Source organism: Protobothrops mucrosquamatus, unplaced genomic scaffold (assembly GCF_001527695.2).
Source record: "Protobothrops mucrosquamatus isolate PMUCROS unplaced genomic scaffold, P.Mucros_1.0 scaffold67, whole genome shotgun sequence".
Lineage (NCBI taxonomy): Eukaryota > Metazoa > Chordata > Lepidosauria > Squamata > Viperidae > Protobothrops > Protobothrops mucrosquamatus.
This window is the reverse complement of record NW_015386445.1, coordinates 517,770-540,075: the sequence shown is the minus strand read 5'-3', so window position 1 is coordinate 540,075 and position 22,306 is coordinate 517,770. Positions and strand designations below refer to the sequence as shown.

Below are 22,306 nucleotides of genomic sequence, written 5' to 3'. Positions count from 1 at the left end.
AGATGGGGAGTGGAAGCCTCAGAGCTCCGTGATGTGCATGGGGTACCCAGAGGGAGAGTGTGCCGACACTTTAGTGCTCAAGCGCCTGATGTGACAGGTGTGGCAGAGCAGGTGTCTCTCGAGGGGATAGCATCGGCGGCCTTCCTCGTCATTCAGCTGGAGTCCACAATCCTAAGAAAAAGAAGACCACCCATCCATCAGTGGCCAGTGGACTTAGGATGCTTGAAGTAAGTTTCTGGGAGACACAATGAGTACAGATGTCTATGGAGATTCCCAAGCCATCCAGGCCATGGTTGTGAAGGTGCTTTTCAAAAGGCAACTGGACTTCGTTTCTTCCGTGGAGAAGATTCTTGGATGACAAGTGAAAATGTCTTCAAGGAAAAAAAAGTCTGGTTGACTTTTGAAAAACGCCTTTGGGATAATGAGTACAGCTAGTCCTCATTTAGCTACCATTCAGTGTGATGATAGTGAGGAAAAAGTAACCTCATGACCAATCTTTGCATTTATGACCTTTGCAGGTGTGCAAAGCAAAGGAAAGGTGAAATAAGATATTTTCCAGGCATTTCTTACTATCATCTCCCAAATTTCCTTATTTTGCCATATATATCCCATTGTGCTGTCTTTTATTTTTTACACCTCTTTATTACTGTTACTGTTTTATAGTGCTCTATAGATCTTTGCAACCCACCCCAGAATGTAAATTAAATTAAAGAGTAGCGGAAAAATGCTTTAGGCAAATTAGGAAACAAAAGCAAAACATACCAGGAATGATGCTGCTACTAACCCTTTTGAATGGATTTCTTTTCCTGGGGGAAGGACTAGACCCAAACTGCTCCCTCCCTCTAACTAGGCTGTCTCAGCAGCTCTAAGCTTTACCTCGCAGTGATAACATTCCACGTGGTAATCCCTGTCCATTGACACCACCCGGATGGTCTCTTCGGAGCCCTAATTTGGAGAGACAACAAAATAAGGTGAAAATTGGAAAGGTGTCCATCATTTGATTTCAAGGCAAATAGGCACTTTGAAACCTCCCTCTGCAACTGTATAAATCCCTCCTTGTTATATAAGTGCCACAATGAAACCCATTTCCCAAATATTTAATTTCCTTCCTTAGAAAATTAAGTGCAGAAATTAAGGTTCCCGAAGATGTACTTTCTCTGCAAAACTTGGGCTTGGTCCTATATCTATGATAAGAAAGATCGGAGCCCGTATCAGCAGAGTGGAGAAAAGGAACACTTTAGGGATCTCACACGGATCAGACATTGAGAACTGCTGAGACTGCCCACTCAAGAGGGCAGAGGGATCCCTTTGGAAGGCTTGGCATGTGTCCACACAGCTGACTGGGTCAATGTGTAATGGAAACCAAGCCAGTGAGCTTTCCCGTGCCTGAGGTGGCAAAGTGCCTGCAAGCCAGCACACAATTGCTGTGCCGGGGCTAAAGTATTAATCAAATGACAAAGAAGAAAAACGTACCTGGACTGGCAAAATAGGCTGGTTACAGGAAGCACACTTGGGTGCAAAAACCCTAGATTTGGGGGGGAGGGAGGGGGGGAAAGAGGTTATATTTTTCTTGAGAAGCAAAGAAAGAGAATAGTAGGCAGCATTTTAACAACTGAGAGCAAACAACGTTAGCTAATCCCAATCCCATCCCATGATTGTGTTGCGTTTTTTTTAGACCACAACAGTATGAAATCTAAATTCAACTGTGGATTTAAGTATATCCCGCCTTCTATTCAAAGCAGGACAGCTGAACAAAATGACGATGCCATTAACCTAAGACAATCCCCCCAACTGAATGGCTGCCTAGTGAGACCTATTTGGTCCCCACGAGCCATCCCTTTAATAGATGGGATTTCATTCATCTCCAAATACCATTGGTGGAAATGTTTAAAAGAAAAAAGAAAACAGACGTGCTCTCCTTTCAGTATAGGAAAAGTTCCTGTTACATTTTCAATGCAACATACAGAAATGTTGAACACTAGATCGCCTTGCTGTCAGTCCTTAACTGGACTTGATCCTGGATATTGTCTCCTTTAGCAGCAGTCAACCCTTCCTCATGACCTGAGCAGGGGGTCCCCCTTTTTTCTTTTGCCCTGCAGAGCTCTGCATTCTCACGTGTGATAGTCTTTGACACAGTAAATATTGTTCTCCATGTCTACAGTGAAGGGTATGCCATCCAGACATTCATTGCACACCACACAGCGGAAACAGCCAGGATGGTATGACTTCCCAAGAGCTTGCAAAATCTGGAAAAGAATCATAGGTCACAAATTATGCAAAGTGTGGTCTGTTCCCCTTTAGGCATACCTTCCATCATATAAAACCACCTTCAAAGAACTTCCTCACAGAACCTCAAATGGATTTTCCACCCCAAACTAACAAACATTTTATAAAAATATTTTTATTAATATATTGCCAGCAGAATACCACTTGGTGGCAAAGTTTCTTTGTCCCTGAAGGAAAAAATTGGTTCATTTTATGATTTTATGCAGTATCATGAGGAAACAATCCCCCTGGGGGGGACATATTCAAGGCAGCCCCTGCAAGGAAGAGACAATCTGGAATATGTCTTGGGGCCACAGATAAGAGCCCTGTGGGGAGATCAGGGGGGGGCAGTAGTTTTCTAAGACGCAATACCTGTGACTGGCTGGGTTCATACAACAGACTGAACTTGGTTACAGCACAAATCTGTTTTCTGGCTGCACACAATAGACTGAAATGTATGGTCAACAAGCCAAATTCTCAGAACATGTTACGATACAAAAAAGTAATCGTTAAAGCTAATCAAGCTTAGTAGGTTGTGCAAATGCAGCTGCTGGCATCTTCACAAACCTGTTCAGCGTAAGAGGCAAACCTGGACACAATTGTGATTGCGAGGTGTGTGTGTGCCTGGGGAGGAGAAAGAGCACTGCAGCCCAACTGCCCCAGCAGCCCCCTTTTTTCTGAAGCCAGAACTCTTACCATTTCCATGATGAGATGGCCACAAATGAAGCACTTGTCTGCCGTCTGCTGAAACCCCGAATACTGTTTATAAAAAAAAAAGGGGGAAGAGAGTTATAAGGCTTTCCCTTTTAGTTCGGTTAAGTAACAAACACATTTTCTTTCCAGCAATCAGGCAAATCTTCACGATTAACTAGTAAACTGAAAATGCGACTGCAAAAGCGAGAATGGTTCTTCACACATTACTTTCCTAAGACTTTCACAATAGCACTGAAGAGGATACGTTTTTGATCCACGCCTAAAATCTTACTTACTAGGAAGTCTTCTTCACAGTAGACCTTTCCATTAACATTGTAGAAGGCTTTCCCTCGTAATCTTCTCCCTGTTAAAAATATTGCACTGTCAGACCTTTAATATTTTGGGGATATTATAAAACCAGCCATCTGACCACCAAGGTAGTGGTGCATATTAATAAATATGGATACATTCATCATAGATTTGTCAGTGCAAAGGGAAAGTGATTCAGCAAAGGAATTTTAAGAAATTAAAACCGGTACTTTTTCTCATTTTTTTTACAGCTTGTAACATTTTATTAGATTATAGAATAAAATACAAAAATATAAAAGCAAGCAGTAGGACACAGTGGGAAGGAAAAAGGGGGAAAAAGTGATGGGGAGAAGGGGGAAAAAAAGACACTGACTTCCGACTTCCTCTGTTGCAGTAGAACGAAGCATTAACATTGAACCTCAACTTTTTACTTTTCCATAATATTATAAACTAGCCATTTCTACAACAACAAATGAATCTAATCAGTAAAACCCCAAATCCCCCCCCCTTTTTTAGTCATCAAGTTTTTGACACCTTGCTAAGCACTGGTGGTACTCAAATACTGTCATGTCCTAAAAGAGGCACAATCTGTGAAAAGGCAGAAAAGCCCTGCTTTAGAGCGGGGATCCCCAAACCCCAATCCGCAGACCAGCACTGGGCAGCAGCATGCCAGCAACCGGGCCACACAAACAAGCAAAGCCCCACCCGCAAGATGCAGGCAGACACAAAACCTCACACCCTCTGATCCACGGTAAAACCTCTCTCCACAGAACCAGTCCCTGGTGCCCCAAAGGTTGGAGACCTCTACTTTAGAGCACCCCAGAAAAAGCAGCTCCAATGTGACAGCCTTGCGACTTTCCTGCCCTGCTAGATACCCTCTGCAAAGCTTGCTCATTTATTGCCCCCCCCCCCCATTTCAGCATTTCTGAAGTTCTCTGGATTATTTAATTTACATCATGCAAAATTCCAAGAATCCATCTGCATTTATGACTTCAGGGGCACTTCCAATTTCCCCCCCCCATGTCCTTTAGGTCCCCTGCACTCCATGTTCCTTGATCCCCCCCCCTTTGACCCCTTCCTGCTCCCCCTTCTGAGCAAGCATGCCCACCGGGCCCTTTGTGAGGCAGTTTTCTTCCCCAAATTGTGTGGTGGTTTCCTCGTGAGACCTGGGGAAAATGCCTCACAAAGGGCAGTGGCTCCACACTGCTGTGGTCTTCTGCTACCGTGCTGGTGCTTCCTGCGATGGCAGCTTTGTGCAGCGCTGCTGGCTGCAGCCCCTGAGCTGCCTGTCCTGGGACTGTGTCCAAGGCAGGCTTTCTGAGGGTGGTCAAAAGGTGGAGGTTGGGGAGGCCAGTCTCTTCTCTTACCAAGGTTGTTTGGGTTGGGGTAAGTCCTTGCTAAGCCATGTATACCTCTTGGTTAGTGATGGCAACAGAGAGTGCCAGGATTGTGCAAGCTCACACTTTATGACTGCATTGCTTAGTGATGGAAATTCCAGTCCCAATTATGGCACTTATAACATGTGGGGATCGCTTGATCCCAAAAGTTGGAAAGATGCCGTGTGCTACTTTTTCCAACTCATCCATGCACTGTTACCCCTCATCCAGCCATTCTCCTGAGTCGTTCTTACAAGCCATGATTCCCTTTGGAAAAAGCCAGGGAACTTCTGGGGCCATTTCAACCCAACCTCTCCAGCCCACCCTGCAGAAAGAAGGGAAGGAACTGAGGGTTAACAGTTTATATTTTTCTGAAATGACATTGAAGCCCTAATTTTATATCCAATAATTACTAATTCCCCCCCCCCCCTTTCTTTCTTTCTGTTGATATCTTCTGCTCTGCCTTCTCCTTCCAAGAATCATAGAAGCTACTGGAATTTGGACTGCATCAAAGAATATTTTTTGAGTTGGGGGAGGGAGGGAGGGAGGCAGAAGGCTGCTCAGGCTTTCTTTTATCCAGACTTAAAAGTCCCCCCCCCCCGGCTCTACCCTGTCCTTAAGTGGAGATGGCTTGTAGTGACTTGTTTAGGATCTACACCCAGATGGAAGCTTGAAGCAAGCAAGAGCTCGCTAGCTAGCAGAAAAAGTGAAGGAGGGAAGGGGAGGTGGAGAGGATTAACCTGTTTTCTCATATACAAAATGAGATGTGTCTATTTTACATGGGATATTGTGAAAAAATCCCCACAGTTCCATTCTGTATACATCAAAAAAGGCAATTCAAACAATTTCATTAAATGTGTGGCTAAGCAGATGGAATTCAAATTTCTTGTGAAGAGGGCTGAAGGGGGTTGAATCATCCTCTAATTCTCTTTTCTCACCTTCCTAGTTCTAATTTTTTTATAGTATTTCCCGGGGATAAAAGCCTATTTTTGTTTCATTATAAAAGTGTTCCATGCAAGTTTTATTATAGAATCCAGTGCAACTTGCAGAATCGTGGGGCCATAATGAGTTGCTCTCATAACTACCCACATTGCTGCATTCTGGACCAAATGAAGCTTCCGGATGCTTTTCCAGGGTATCCCCATGTTTTGCAATAATCCCATCAGGAGGGGACCGAGGCATGAGTGATAATGAGCAGGTTCTCCTGGTCCAGGAATGGAAGCAACTGGTAAATGAGGTGCAGTTGTGCTAAGGCACCCCAGGCAACGCTGCCACCTGCAGTTCCAGCAGAAGCTGCGAGTCCAGGAAAAACCTCAGATTGTGCACCACGTCTGAATGGAGGAGTGTCACCCCGTCTAGAACAAAAGATACAAACCCTTCAGCTCCCGGATCTGGGAAACCTCAAATCCAGAACCATTCAGTCCTGGCTGGATTGAACAGCAACTTCTTCCCCAGCCAGACTCACCACCACCAGATGTTGGGAAAGAGCCCCAGGAGCTTCCCTTGGAGAGCCAGGGACAGACATGGATAACTGGGCCTCGTCCCATAATATTGGTGAGGCCTCACACCAAACCAGCAGTTGACGTCTCCTAGTAGCTTCATACAGATATTGAAAAGGAGCCCAGAGAGAACAGGGCTGTCAGGCTCCCTGCAAATCACGGTCTTACGATCTTTCCTCTCCCACCACGCAAGAGGTCCCCCATGTCCCCAGCTGCCTCCGACTCCCTCAGACAGCCCAGAAGGATACGAGAGTTGATGGTACTGAAGGCTACTGAGAGATCTAGGACACGCTTTTCATTTATGCTTCTGAGATCGTACTTTATATCAAAGTATTTGTGGTTCTAATTAAAATTTTATTTTCAGAAAGTAAAGTGGAGGTTTTCATTATAGACGGTGTAATACATCTTGCAATATGCAGAGGGTTGGATTATATGACCTCTTAGGCCCCTTTCAACTTTTACAATTCGATGAACTACTTGACTGCATTAAAACTAGCCCTGGCATATGCTCTGGGATGTCTACGATTTGTTAAGGACTGGCAATCACCAGCTGGCTTAATGGTCAAGCGCACCTTAAAGGTTGACATTGCTTTGGTGTCATGCTAATCACTTACTGCCATTATCTAAACACCCCCCCCCCCCAATATTTGTTTTGCTTCAGCACATCTCATTTTCTGCATTTCCTCACTGGATAAAACACCCGCAGCACATTTTTTTCTCTGATACAGGTTGATCTAAAGTTGTTGATCAACCCACCTGGCTAAAGATTAATTTCAATTGGTAGTTTAAAATGGCCTTCCAGGTGCCTGTCCTTGTGATTCCTAACTGTGACTTTAAACTTGGTTGTTTGCTTGCTGACATTTGATTACTGACTAGTAGGTAACTTGTCCTCAGTGGGAGCGAGGTGAGGTTTGCTCCCTGTTTACATACAGTGTGTGTGTGTGTGTGTGAGATTTTTTCCTTGGTAGTTGATTAGGATATTGTACCTATTTTATCTCACCACACATAGACAGACTAAACCATAGCTTCAACTGGGAAACTGTCAACATCCCAGACTAAGTTAAATCCCGAAAAGTGGGATGTAGAAAGCGTGGCATTCAGACAAATCAGTCCTCTATAGACATGGAGAGTCAAACTACATTTACGCTCCTTCAAAAGAGGCAATAAAAAAGCTGAGGAAACAAAAAGATGAGACCGCATCCTCTCCAGCAGCCAACACCCAGAGGAGCAGGGATTCACATCAAGCAAACCATCAAGCAAAAAACAATACCCTAACTAAGGAACTACCAAGGAGAAAACCACACCCACACGAACACTGGCAGGGCGAGCTGCTGTGACATAAACAGGAGCAAACCTCACACTCAGCAACAGCAGCAGTGTTATGACTGCAACCCAGCCACCAACCTCAGCGAGCACCAAGGACTCCGCAGTTCAACCCTGAGGTCCCGTCTATTATAACCCTAAAGCTTCGCTGGAGATACTTCCAGGAACTTGCATAATTGAGGGCAGAAGAGTAGATTGCCCTCCTAGCCACAGTTAGATTGTTATAAGACCCTAATTGAGAACCATACTGTGTAGGATTACTTTTCCCTCAAAATTGTTTTAAGGAAACTGGAATATAGTGTCCACCTTTAGAAAAATAAAAGGATAATATGGCTGTGGCACACCCTCTGAACCATTTGAGACTCTTAGTAAACCAGCTACTAAATTTAGACCTCTTGCTAAGGTCATAATTTTCAACTTGGTAATTTACCATCCGTATATTTATAGCCCTTTGCATCACTATGACAGGGACGTTAATGATGTTGCTGCAGAAACTGGAAATAGTCTCTTGGGGTGCATTAATAGGAGTCTAGGGCTCCTAGACCTGAAGTAATTGTTCTCTGATCCGCCCTCGTCTGTGGCTGTAATGTCTGGGGTAGGAACGGAACGCCAAGACTCCGCCTGCACACTGTGAGACCCTGCTCCCCCCTTCAAGGCCACGCTGCGCAGGTGTTCGACCGATCCAGGCAGTTCCCATAACAAAAGGGAGGGTAACCGATTGGGCAATGCAATGGACTGAGGGGAGCAGCCAAAGGGGAATTCAAGTTTAACTATGTGGATTTTGTGCGGGAAATCCAGAGCTGGTTTTACTTCTTTTGGGCCAATGTAGTTTATTCAAAACAAGTGTTACTTTTTGGAAGAACAATGTCCCAGGAGTTCCTTTCTTGGATTCCCTAGCTGGACATTTGACATCAAGGAAGCGTGGAAACCCCCCCCCCCCATTCCTTGGAGAATGTATGAAAACCAATCCACTACTACAGCAGGAAAGGAAGCACAGCACAGAAGTTGCTCAAAGCCAGAGTGTCGGCAAGCAGCAAAATCTTTCCAGGTTACACTTAACTCTGATCCTCTTTCCTATTACTGTATCTAAGGCTGATAAAGGACTTATGCAAGGAGGGGGGAGAGAATTTGTGGAGGGAAGAAAAATTGGTGTCCAAATTCATCTCCACAGACAAAACTACATTTTGGCGTCTGCAAAACATTTCCTGCGGGTTTTTCCTCCTCTTTCACGTGCCGTTATTCCCAGCGACAGGAACGCAAAGGTAGCATTCCTTATGAACCTGGACCACATCAAGATGGCCTCTCCCCAAATGTACTTTCTTTTACGCTAAGCCTGTTGCAGAGCCTCCCCGGTGAGAACACTTCCACTCCTCCTTCAAGTGGCACCGGAGCCTCGTCTGATAGGCCAGAAAAAGCTGAAAAGGCCTTTTGTGGTGAAGGGAAAGACAATCCTGAGGAGAAGATAGACAAACGCTCAAATTTTCTGCACTACAGCAGAGTGCCTTGCAGTTGTTCAGAGACCCCAAAATACTTTAGAAGTCTCAGGCCTCCGAGTAATAAAGTTCCTGTCTAATCAAGACAGAATCTGGAGGCAAAAGTTGCCATTTAAAACAAAACGAAGCCAGTGCAATTCTCCTTTCTTTCTTTCTTTCTTTCTTTCTTTCTTTCCCTCAGTCAGAGTTCTGCAGAAGGAAGCATTCAATGTTTGCAGCAGATCTTTTCAAAAACCACCCCACATTTGCCAAGGCATAGTAAAAGATCCCAGCACTGTTTTTTTTGAGGGGCCGCATGTGTCTTGTTACTACAAGTATTAGGATGCAAATCTCATATCGCACAAGCTTTTGGCCGGCCAATAAACACAAACCTGGCCTGCAATGTCTGCGCAGAACAAAAGGCTTGCTGCTAAACTAGCAGGAGCGCTACATAAACAAGAAGCATTCTTGGAGTCTGAGGTCACTGACTTGCTCAGTTCTATTTCACCCCCGTCTGCAATTTGACAATTTAAGCATGGGAGAGGCAGTCCTGTTCCCCCACCTCGCAGCATGCACACACATGCACACCCTGAAGAATGCAAGTTGTTCTTTCCAGAGGTTTACAAATGAACGCTCCATTCCATGCACTCTGTTCTCAGTAAAGAGTATTTTAATGTTAGTGTTGGGAAAATCCCTCTTTAAGAATGAAGTAATACACATGTGTGTGAATATGAGAGGGGGTGGTTACACTGATTACATTTTGTATCTAATTCCAATATTTATTATTCATTCTCCAAAGTTAGTATTTTTAGCATCTCTTAAAAGGGGCATTGTTTTATTCAACAGCATCCATCACTGCCAATGTTAATATTGAGGTCCCCTAAAATATTGCATTGGTTCACGTTCAGCTTCTTGAAAATCTCAACTTTAATTTTTATTAGTGAGTTTTAGCTCATGGAGCTCCGCTGATTTGTTTGAAAATGTGTGGGGAATGACCATGGGAATCTCAAACAAGACTAGATTGCTCAGGTCACCTACTGGGGTGTGTTTGAGCAGAACTCCCCCTTCCTCCCTACTAACAAGTAAATTAAATTAAGCAAAATTCCAAGTTATGCAGGGTCCTCCCAGGAACTACTTTTCTGCACCCCTGCACCCCTTTAGCTCTACCAGTCCTTGAAAGACAGAAGGAAGCCGGTTCCCCACTACTAGGAATATGGCTGCACAAAAAGGGACCCCGCTGCTAGGCATTTTCCAGAAGGAAGACAGCCTCCAAGGTCTAAATATCTGCCCAGACGTTGACGCTGGGCTGCCCTTTAAGTGGACTGCCCAACCCTTCTGCGGATTCTAAAATGCCACTCAGCACAGAGAAGAGCGATGGAGGCCTGCTGGTACCCTAAGCTAGCTGAACTACGGCCGAACCACAGAGGGCAAGAACCTGTCCAAGAATTCCGTAGAAGCTTAAAATATATAGGAACTGCACATGTATTTATTGTATTGGATTCATACTTACCAAACTACAATATATGGGAACCCTACCTCCCAGTTTTCCATCAGGGCAGTTTTCAAATCTACAAGTATGAACTCTTCTGCTATGTGCAGCTGAAATGCTTCTCAGCTCCCACAGAAGTGACTGTGTCCTCCCTATGAATCAAGTATTAACCTGATCTAAAAATTCTGCAGTGCCAGAGGACTTACATGGAACTGTCTTTGAAAGCATACAGCCCGAGAAGAATAGACAACCTTTTGGCCACCATTGCATCATGGATTACCATGACTCCTTGCTATGAACCCCGAGAGAAAAGTTGCCAAACGATATCCCTGATATGGTCTGATGCCCTTCCCTAATCTAGTACATTCGTCCAAACAGCTTGTCAACATGGCTGAAGGGAGAGCTGGAGATGCACAGATGAGCAAAGGACAAAGCTGGAGAGGCTACAGCCAGCTAACCTCCATCATGTTATGGGTTATGGATCCAGTTCCATTTTGTGACATTAAGAACGGAGAAAAATAAAAACACGCAGCTCATGTAAGGGGCAATGACAGCCTTCTTTCGAAGATTTCCAAGGACAATTTCTTTGGCCAGCATCATGTGGAAACCTTCCGTTTAACGGGAGGAATTTGCTGTTTGAGCAGGCTTGATGCCAAACTGCTCTGATCAGCCAGAGGGGGCATTTGTGTCCCACATGGCTCTGGTTCCCACAGCTGCTGGAGATAATTTTTTTTTTTAGCATCCAAAGAATGTTAAAAATATAAGATCTGGGCAGTGGGAAGTAATTTAGGGGAAGGGAGTAGAAGAGCATTCTCTTAAAAAGTTGTTTGTATACAGATCATTGCAAAAAGTATTCTGTGTGGAATGCAGAGAAAGACTGGCCAAGGGCTACACAGGACTAAAACCTTCTCTTACCAAACAATCCATATTTTTCAACAAGCAACCCAAATGTATCAATAGAAGAAAATATCTGTAGCTCAGGGTTGAACAACATCTACATACCATTCAAAGGACACTGTCAAAAAGTGAAAAAGGACACAAAAAACACCAAGAGACTTCCTCACCAGCAATTAACACCCAGATAAACAGAGATTAATATCAGGATTAATACCAGACCAAAAATAAAGCAGTAAACGACAGCCTGATCAAAGAACTCGCAGGAACACTCTCATTAATGCTGACAGGCCAAGCCACTCGTATGTAAACAGAGGGGCAACCCCACTCCCTTCTAGCACTGATGATGTTACCTAGTTGTGTAAGGAAACATCTGCAGGGAAACCACAAGCTCAGAAAGCAAGATGAACCCCACAAATCCAAATATTATTAATTATATTAATGTTAAAATATATCTGAGCTGCCTTTTGTTGTTTGTTTTGGGTTTTGCCAATCATCTTGAGGAAAAAGCAGATATGTAAGATGCCCAATAACCCACGAGATTTCAGCCCTCCCTCTCGCCTCTTGGGCTGGATAGAGGTGGATATGTGAGAAGGAGAACAATGTCCGATTTCTTAAATGCTGTCCCGTCCCCACAGCTGGAAGCCTCCAATGATGCAACCTTCCATGACCCCAAGAGGCAGATGGTCCCACTGCTTGATAGAGCTCAGAAAATCCCTCCTTATTTTGAGTTTGCATCTCTTGCTCTTGATTCTGGTCTGACTCTTGGGACTTATGGGCAATCCACCCCTTCTTCCCTGTGGTCACTTTACACCCATATTGCTTAGCTATGGAAATTCCAATCCCATAACCCAAAGATCACCTACCTATACATGGTTTACTTGCCGTATTATTCTTTCAATAACCCCAAAAGTCAGCCTAGGTTAGGAGACCGTAGTTTTCCCAAGATCACCCACTGAGCTTCCCAATTAAGCATGTTTTGATCCCAGATGTTTCTAGTTCTAGACCAACACTTGATAACATCAGATCCGAAGTATGGAGTAAACAGATGTTTCCAATGTGGTTTCTGCCAAATGTTTACTGATCGGATTTCCCTTTCCTCCAAGGAAAACATGTACCATTCTTTTAGCACTTTCTTAGTACTATTCCAGAAATGTTCTTTCCTTGTAGCAAAGTGTCTACTGTCTCTTTACAACTGATTTGCAATAATTATGTGTTGAGTTTTAAATATTTCTTTACTTGAAATGTCTTTTTAATCCAATGGGACACTCTGATGGCTTACAATCTGCCACCATCATGAGATTAGAAATCACACAACAAACCCCCAAGACGTGCAGCTCCAGTGATCACAATAGAAGCTCCTTTCCTCCCCAAATGCCCCCAAGAACACCTGGGTGGTCTTTAAGGTGAGGGGCAGTCCTTACATTGGGGGGGAAAGTCATTCAAGATGCTATACAATCCCAAGAACCTTCCAGGTTTACATGGATCCGATGAGAGAAGCAGATCCATCTGAAGGTCTGTTCAAATCTTCCCTCTGAGTGTGTGTGACACTCACTATACAAGTAGTCCTTGACTTACAACAGTTCATTTAGTGACCATTTAAAATTACAACAGCACTGAAGAAAGTCACTTATGACCATTTTTTACACTTATGACTGTTGCAACATCCCCATGGTCACGTGATCAAAATTCAGATGCTTGGCAATTGGTTCATTTATGACAGCTGCCTTGTCCTGAGGTCATGTGATCCCCTTCTGCAAACTTCTTGACAAGCAAAGTCAATGAGGAAGCCAGATTCACTTAACAACTTTAATACTACTAACAACTGCAATGATTCACTTAACAACTGTGGCAAGAAAGTCATAAAATGGGGGCAAAACTCACTTAATAAATGTCTCACTTAGCAACAAAAATGTTGGGCTCAATTGTGCCCATTAGTCGAGGACTACCTATAGAGCAGGGGTAGGCAACCTTGGCTCTTTTATGACTGGTGGACTTCAACTCCCAGAATTCCTGAGCCAGCATGGCTCAGCTTGGAAACCTCTCCCTTTCCCCTCAGCGTGGCTGGCTCAGGAATTCTGGGAATTGAAGTCCACGAGTCATAAAAGAGCCAAGGTTGCCTACCCCTGCTATAGAGTTATAGGCCACATTTCAGAAGTTGTTCTTAAGTAGCACGAATCAAAACTCACACTGAACAATCATGGAGACACCCTGCTGGCGGGGTTCAGTTTTAACAGGGGCACAAGGCATAAGAATTGTATAGGTGTTGTCTGAGTATAAATGTGCAACTTACCACAAGAGCAGCATGTAAAGCAGTTGGTATGGTAAAGGTTCCCCATGGCTTGGCAAGCTTGGCTGGCCCCATACACCCCCTTTCCACACTTGATACAAATACCTTTGGAGGAAAAAAACAGAAGAGGCGTTAGACCTTGTTAATGGTCTGCAGGTACCCCTCCCGACTAGCAATCTGCAGGTGTCTTACTTGTAGGAAAACATGACATTCCAACAGAAGAGCTGTGGGGTGCAAATGGCTCTAACCCCATTGGTACACTTTTAATTTCTTAATTTCCCATCCACCTCCTTTCCCTCTTTCCAATCCTTTTCTTTCAACCTTTTTCTGCTCTGCTAGAGTGAGCGAGGTGGGTATTAACATGCTCATACTTACGTGCTTCTGTGCATGAGTGATTATGGCTGCTAAACTCAAATGGAAGTCAGTTATTGTTGCCAAGGAGTAGCTCATTTCAGAGGCAAGTGATTTTCTTGCCAGCTATTGCTTTTATTTTGTTCTTGGCATTGGGGGGCAAGGGGGAGTAGCTTCACATGGGAACTCCCTGTCGCCATGTGCCTCAGCCAAGGGGTGGGCGAAAGGTTAGGGCTGCCCATGGCAGAAAGCCCTGTCAGGTACATACATCCCTGCACCTTCACCGTTCCAGAACCACAGAAGAACCTTTTTGCTCAAGGTCACTGGTACCAAATGGATTGGTCCTTAGGATGAACCCTGCAACCCTTGCAGAAACCAGACCAAAGCTATTCCCTAATTCCATGAGAAACGAATGCCAATTCTTGCAATAAAATAATAATAAAAAGTAATAATAAAAATTTTGCAAGTACCACTTGCAAATTTGCATGTGTACATTTAGCACGTTCTGTTATATTATTAATTAAGAATTAAGAAACTATTGGCAAGGGGCAAGAAGGAATACTCATTACATGAGACCAGAGAACCAGAACAAAGAGTAGCATTTGCCGAGTCACTGGAAGAAAACACAGCTGCATTGTTTGCCAAAGTTATGTACTGAAAATAAAATTTGGCCTATGGACAATTCCAGTACTTCGGGAGAACATTTGTGTACAGCAGATCGCGGTCATTTCCCTCCACTAAACAGATGCTATTTCACTTGGGAAAGTTGTTCAAAGAGGCACTGGAGCATCCGAAGAATGAAGAAACGCTACGGCCCCTTTTTTAGACGAGCATATTAAAAAGACAAACAGAAAAAGTGATTCGGTCAGCCTCATCCTCAATGCCCTGCCCCATCCCACTCTCCTCACAGAGTGTCGCTGTGTACTATCCAAACCCGGCACCCACTCAGAGCAGCACCTGTTCAGATGATTCCAGAAAGGGCATAAGATAACACTCCTTTTGTCTCGGTTTGGCACCTACATGCTGGCTCAGGAATTCTGGGAGTTGAAGTCCACGAGTCATAAAAGAGCCAAGGTGGCCTACCCCTGCCCTAGCTGTATCAGCCTGAATTCGGCAATAAATGTGCAAATTCTGCCTGGGTAAAAAGGTAACTCATGAACGGCTAATTCAGTTTCCAAAATTAGTGCAATCTTACATTAACATGCTCACTTAATCAACATTTATTTTAATAAGTCTTCATTTAGAAAAATCTTCAAACACAGCAACAGATCCCACCCGATGCCCTAACTTCCGAGAATCACATTCTTGGAAGGGACAACAAATTTCCCTCAAGCAAATCAGAACTCATAATATCAGCTGTTTCTAGGAAGCTTCACACAAAATTGAGCCAAAATGTTATTTCGTGCAATTTCTCCCTCCTGGTTCTAGTCCTTCTCCAGAGCAACCACGGGGCACTTCTACATGGCAATGTTTCAAAAAGCAGTCTTTCACGTCTAATCTTACTGTTCTACCGAGTAAATTTTTCAGCCCTGTCATTTCCAAATGCTCCCCATCTTTAAATCATCACTCAATGGGCACATTCCAATTTATAACAGCCTCCTTAAAATGTGCACTCGCATGCAGCATCCCACATCTCCTAGGCCCGTCATAAGAATGCATCGGGAACTATCCTACAGAGTTTATGTATACATGGCACATCACTAAGGTTGGGCTGTTGGACTGGCAGGTGCATAAAATTGAAAGCAATTCCTTCCAAGCAGGAGTTGCAGAGTCAATTCATGGAGAGGGAAGACACAGGATTAGAGAGTTCCAACAAATGAAATATTTCCCATTTACAACCAACATACTCCTATGCCTATCACAATGGAAACGTTTTTTTAGCAGCTCCACTATATTCTCCTTTAGACTCTGCCTCAATTACCATTTGAAGGTACAACAGAAAGAGAGAGTGCAGGGGAGGATACAAAGACTGGAAACTAAATCCTAAGAGTATAGACTGAGCAAACTGACTGTATTTAGCCTTGAGAAAATATGAGAGGGGGACAGACAATAGTCTCCCAATACCTAAAATACTGTACAGAAGTCAAAACCTGCTCTCCATCAATCCCAAGAGAAGACACAGAATATGAGCGAATTTACTAGCTTTCACTTGGATTATGTTCCTGTACATCCTTTAAAAAAGTTTAACAAGAATAAAGCCAAAGAGGGGAGGGGCTGCCTTCACTGGATGCATTCAAATAGCACCAGAGCAACCGGATGTATTAAGCTGGTGAAACAGTGGACTCGATGGCCTCTTCCAAGTTCCTCTAGTGGGAACAGAGATTACTAGAGTTCTAAATATGAGGAGGTGGCAAGCACAAGTTTCTTTTTCCAGTGTTGGTATCTCTCAGGGCCTTAGCGCAGCTCTCCCATATTCTTCACTCACAGCTGACTTAAAAGAGCACTGTAAGGAAGATGACCTTGTCATGGATAGACCCCATCTGTTGCCAAAATGACAAGGGGAAAAACATGGTTTAAATCCAAAACAAGAAGGCCTAGGCAAGAGACACAGGCAGAGGCACAGTGCAAGTTGGGGACGGTGTGAGAGGGGCGCTGCGTGGGTCAGGGAGGGTTGAGGAGAGTACTTGAGGCTGTGAGAGATGCAGGTGGGGAGAGGGCATGGGTCCGTGAGAAATACAGCAAGGGTTGGGGGGGGGAGGTTGTATGTATGGGGGTGGGGTGCTAGTTGCCAGCTGAAACACAGAGATTAGAGGAGGACACATGGCCGGTGGAGCTTATTCCAACAACTTGCACATTTCCCTGCCATTGATTCTCTGGGGAAACCAGTAGGGAAGGTTGCAAATGATGATCACACGATTGTAGCACTTGGCAACCAATTGCACTTAGATTGCAATAATGTGACCACAGGGTGCTGCAACAGCCAAAACTCTGAGGACCATCATTTGTTCAGCGCAGTCGTAATCCGGAACATTGCTGACCAAATGGGTCAGGGTCAAGGTCAAGGTCTACCTGTATAAGAAATGCCTTTGCTGACATTTGAGGGATCACCTTAGAAGCAGGAATGTATGCAGATGATATGTTGTTGACTGATTGTGATTGAACAAAAGAAGGAAGCAGAATCCAGTCACAAAGACAAATGTATGAAAGAATACAACTTGTCAAGATACTCCTAAATCTTCCAAGGTTCTCCAAACTATTCAGCTCATCAACCACCTCATGAAATTTCAGACTGTTCACTGACACCCTCCCACACTAGTTATAGTGTAAGAGTACTCTGGGTAATAGTAATAACAATGTTGGCCTTGGATTGGGGCTTGATACCCACCACTCTGGAGAACCCTGTTCTAAGATGTTTATTCCCCTCCCTTTGTACTGACTACAAATTTAATTATTCCAGGTAAGTGAAATATGTATGTTTTGCTGAGCCCTAATTCCAGTTAAATCCTTTGCTTTATTAATGGGAGCTCACACAAATTCATTTATCACTTTTAGACATCACATAGTATGAAGTTTGGAAGCCTCTGGTATAATGCTTTTTCCAAGTATTTATGTATTTTGAAATACAGCACTTTGAAAATACATTTTCCTATATTTTGCTACATTTCAGATTCAACTAAATCTAAACACATACCGTGATGCTTTAACCAAATACAAGCAGCAGTAGCTTAGTGCATTTGTTTTAGCTTTGCTTGAAAGTAAAACAAATGCTAAACCAAAACACTATCAATTTCATGAGAAAAAAAGTGTCAATGGTGGTTCAGCAAAAAGTGCCCGATTTCCATGAAAGTGTCTTATGATTTACAGCAACCTACACGCAACTCCCCAATCTTGCACTTCCCTGGTCTTTTCTTACAAAGGTGGGATGTTGCAGGGCAGGAAAATGATCTGGAACATTTGACCTTCAGAGAGATGATCAGTCATTTCACCTTGGAAACATGGTAAACTTCATCAGGTCAGGAGCAAATACTGCACAGACCTGGAACACTATTCTGGGTCATGGAATTCCCAAGTTAACCAAGAAAGCAAATGGTAGTTTCCTGTCATGAGAATGTAACTAGAATGTAACTCATGAAAGAGGCACAGCAAAATTAAAAAAGAAAACCGTGAGCCTTCTTCCACTTAAAGATGAAAAATTTCTGCCCGCCACTTTCCTGCTCCAAGAGCTTTCCTGCTCCAAAGGCCATTAAGGGCGATTTGTAGCTGCTACAAGGATACCCTCTCCTGCCTTGGCAGTACAGACGGCCACATCCAAAACCTGCCTGGATTTCTCGGGGCACTTTCAGCATTCAAACAGCCTTCCCAACCTGGGCATTAGCGTTCAGGATCCTCTGATGGCTGGAAATTCTGGAAGCTGAAGGTCCCAGAAGGCGGGCCCTATGAAGAGATTGGCAGAGCAGCCCAACCGCCTGCCAGATGGTACAAAAGGGCCACCCTGTCTGTCAGTTTGCCACTAGCTGGCCAGATGTTCCAGGAAACTTTAAGGCCCAGAAAAGGACTGCCTGGGGCCTTCTTGCTAAGGCAGCGGCCCTTCCGGTTCTCACAGCGGCCTAGAGTTGAAAGGGGCCCTTCGGACCACTGAAGGCCAAACTTGCTTTTTAAACTTTGCTTAACTAGGGAAAAGTGACCAAGCACAAAACTAGTCTTGTTACAGTGAAAAAGAATCCCAGCAAAGGCGGAGGAGGCGCCCCTCTTCTTCTTCTTCTTCTTCTTCCCCTCTGGAGCACCGACTCCAGCCAGCTTCGTTTCAGGGGCGTCTCCCCCCCTCCCGAAGGCAATGAACGGAGCCTGTTCGGGGGGGGGGCGGGAAAGGCGCCTTCGGATCTCACAGGGGCTGGGAAAGAATCTGGCCCAGAGCAGAACAAGACTGTACATCACAAAATGTCGGGACCGCACAAAGAAAAACCTTTTCACCAGAATGAAAGCTACCCTCAGCACGTGCTGCCCAGAGAGCCGGACGCTCTTTAACCGGCCCGTTTAAACCAGGTTGGGAGGCGGCCAAGGTGGGGCCGAGGTTGGGCCGTGGGAAGCGGCCCTCGGGGGAAACCCTCAGGCGGCCTCCTTGGCCGGGCCACCCCGGGCCGACGCCGCGACCCGAGGAAGCCCGGGGGGCCGTGCCCGAGAAGGGGAAGACGACCTCCCTGCCTGCCTGCCTGCCTGCCTCCCTCCCGCGGCCGCCGCACTCACCGAAGTACTCCTTCCGCACGTGCATCTCCAGCTCCTTCTCCAGCTCCAGCGTCAGCGCCTCCAGACGCCGCTCCACCTGGCTGGGGCCGCTCTCCCGGGCCGGCGTGACCTGGCAGGGGAGCCGCAACTTGGCGGCCGGGCCGGAGGGCAGCGCGGCGGCCTCGGCGTCGGGGGCTGCCTGAGGACCCTCCTCGGGAAGCAGCGAGGCCCGCGGCGAGGGAGCCGGCAGCTCCGGGTAGGCGCCCATCGAGCTGCGGGAGCTGCGCGAGCTGTGGCTGGAGAGGCTGGAGCGCGGGCTGACCAGCGAGGCGGCGCCGACGGAGCCCGGCGGCGCCGGGGACCGGCCGGTCGCGGCCTCCAGCTCGGCGGAGGAGCGCGGGCTGGCGTGCCGCTGGTCGTAGCCCATGCTGATGCCGCTGGTGCGGGCGCTGCTGGGCTTGCTGCCGTCGGAGGAGCCGGCCAGGCTGGCGCGCGGGCTGGAGNAAGGTCCGCCTCGCGCCCGGCCGCTGGACTCCCGGCCGCTGCGCTGCGCTGCGCTCCCTGTCCGGGGCGGCGCTCTCCGGACGGCGCCCTCCTTTGTGCGGGCGAGGCGGCGGCGGAGGAACTTCTTTGTGTGGGGCAGGAATGCGCGGAGGAGCCCGACGGCGCTGCGTCCCTCTGGAATGCGCTTCGCTCCGGCGCCAAACAATGGCTTGACCCGGGCGGGGGCGGGGCAAGGGGAGCCGCCCCCCCCGCCTGCGCTGCTGCCGTTCTCCGCGGGCGACCGGGCGGGGCGGGCGGGGGGGGTCCCGCTCCTCGACCCCCTGCGGCTTGAGCCCCCCCCCCGCCGCCCTGTGCCTGCCCAGCGGCGCCCTTCGGGGTCCGGCCCGACGGCGCGGGGAAATGGGCGCCGGCCTCCGCTTGCGCCAGCGCAGTCCTCGCTTTATAACCCAGGAGGATGGAGGGCCGTAAGCGCGAGGAAGGATCGCTCGCCTTGGGGAGAGGAGCGCAGGTGTGATAATTAACTAAATGAGGCGATTAGCTTGGCGTTTCCTGAAAGCCTCCTCTGGGGTGAGTTGATGACCCGTTTCCCACTTTTCCCGTTTTAGGGAATGAAGGCAAAGTTTCCCATTTGTTGTGTTATCCCCATCCAGAATAGGGAGCTGTGTCCTCAGGGTCACCTGGGAAGTGCAGATGTGTGTGGAGCCTTCTTGTATTACCTGTGAGCCGGAGGTCAGCCAACGGTCCTGAGCCCTGTAGCCCATTTCCCTCCGGATGTCCAGGAACTCAAACACCTGGTGCAGTTTGTGTTGAGACAACTGACCGAGTAGATGTTTCTGCAAATTCTAGGCCACCATATTTTTAATGGGAGAGACTCTTTTGTCTGGCTCCTCTAGTGAACCTCTGGCACAGCTCTCCTCTTCCTCAGAGCACACAAGCCCTACAAAACCACATCAAGATAGTGCTTCTCTGGGGACGCCTATTACGATTATAGTTCATCACATAATGTGCTGCCCCGCTCACTCACAGGCACATATAACTGGTTTAGTGAGTTCATCAATATTCCCCAGCAATTCCCTTCACCAAAACCCCCAGAATTGTCTCAATTAAGTCCAGTCATGAGCAGACCAATGTTCATCCAGAGAGCAATGGCCAAAGACTCCACAAGGCACTTGAAAGTTTCTCAAGCAGAATAAATCCACCGGGCAAACTTAAATCCACAACAGAAGAGAGCTTACGAGTAAAGAAAAGTCCAGTTTCCAAGGCACAGTTCAAATCAAGGTATGGTGTCGATCCAAAGCGGCAGGACTGGCCTAGGGGTATTTTAAAGGGGTTTTAAATTAAATTTTTAGTAGAAGCGGCCAAATTTAAATATTTATTTTTAATCTTTTTAAATTTTGTATTGTATTACTGTTTTAAACTGGCTGTAAGCCGCCCTGAGTCCTCCGGGAGAAGGGCGGGGTATAAATTTAATAAAATCTAAAAATCTAAAATCTAAACGACCAGAAAACACGTAGCTAGGAACCGAACATGTTCCCATAGTCGCTTCCATCTGTCTGCTGTGCTCAATAGCCAGCTTCTGGCACAGCCCATCAAGAAGGGCGAGGCTTTCTTCTCTCACGTAGTCTGGCTGACCGTCTCTGCTCCAACTTTTCTTTGTCCTACGTGTTCTTGGATCAGGTGCAGAAGGCAGTTCCTCTTCCTCCTCACTGACCATCTGCAACTGCATGCTTTCTCCAGCTGGAGCCTCAGCCAGCTCCCTTCCAGACAACCACTCAGAGCCATCAATTAACTCAGCTCCTGACAGGCCAGCCAAGAACCAGTTCATCCTCCCCCGAGATGACATTTAGAGGTATCTGTGGAATCGTCTGGGGGAGTCCTCAGACAGTCAGCCAGATGTTTAAAACTGGATTGGCATTTTTATCCACCTACTGAGTCCTTTCCAGGGTCCTGGGATAAGAAGATCTGGATGTTGGATAGGTTTGGTCACAAGATGGAGCTATTCCCAGTAAAGCTGCCTTTTGCAATGGGAATGCTGGGAATTTTGTCAAGACGGATGGTGCTCAAGTTGTGCTCCTGTTTTTTTAGGATTGCACCCCAGGCGCCTTCACTATTGATATTACCTTTGCTTTCTTTTGCCCCAGTCAGTTCACTTCTATTTGCAGGACATTGTTTTTAGTGATTTTCTCTTCTGCTGATTCCAGGTAGTGTCAAATTCACACACTTTTGTCTTCCTTATCAGCAATTGTAAAGCCTGGGGTGAAATGTGGCAGGGGCCTGTTTGTTAAAGTCTTGAATTATTATTCTTTGTTTAACAATTTGCCTTTGTTTTGTATAGCATATCTAATGCTCTGTGTCAGGCTTGTCCCTGTCTTACCCTTGAGCGACTTTGGGCGGCTAGATTTAACTTTAGTGTGGTATCTGAGTCCAGCGTATGTGAGGGAGACTGAAGAGGGATTATACAAGAAAGCACAATTGGAAAAGGAGATTCATCTGCTCCAACTCCTATCAGGGAACATATAGCTTGTGTAAACGTGCGACCTACTGTTGCTGCAGTTTCATTCTGTCCACATTTTGTAGGTAGATGGTCTGGAGCTCTTTCTCCTCCTCCTCTCCTGATTACTAAATAAAGCTGGCAACCCTCTTACCCGCCATGCTTAATTAGCTAGAACATCATCTGA

General features: G+C 46.0%; 1 protein-coding gene across 1 annotated transcript; it reads right to left on the bottom strand.

The window, feature by feature from the left end:
- Window positions 1-22,280, bottom strand: WTIP (WT1 interacting protein). The gene is made up of 10 exons (XM_015812079.1): window positions 22,274-22,280; window positions 22,003-22,071; window positions 19,146-19,817; window positions 13,614-13,715; window positions 3,255-3,322; window positions 2,962-3,024; window positions 2,116-2,246; window positions 1,474-1,525; window positions 877-945; window positions 1-171 (listed from the first exon to the last, which is right to left on the bottom strand). The coding sequence occupies exons 1-10, from the start codon at window positions 22,278-22,280 to the stop codon at window positions 19-21; spliced, it is 1,386 nt and encodes a 461-aa protein (XP_015667565.1). The 3' UTR covers window positions 1-18.
- Window positions 22,281-22,306: the final 26 nt, after the last annotated feature.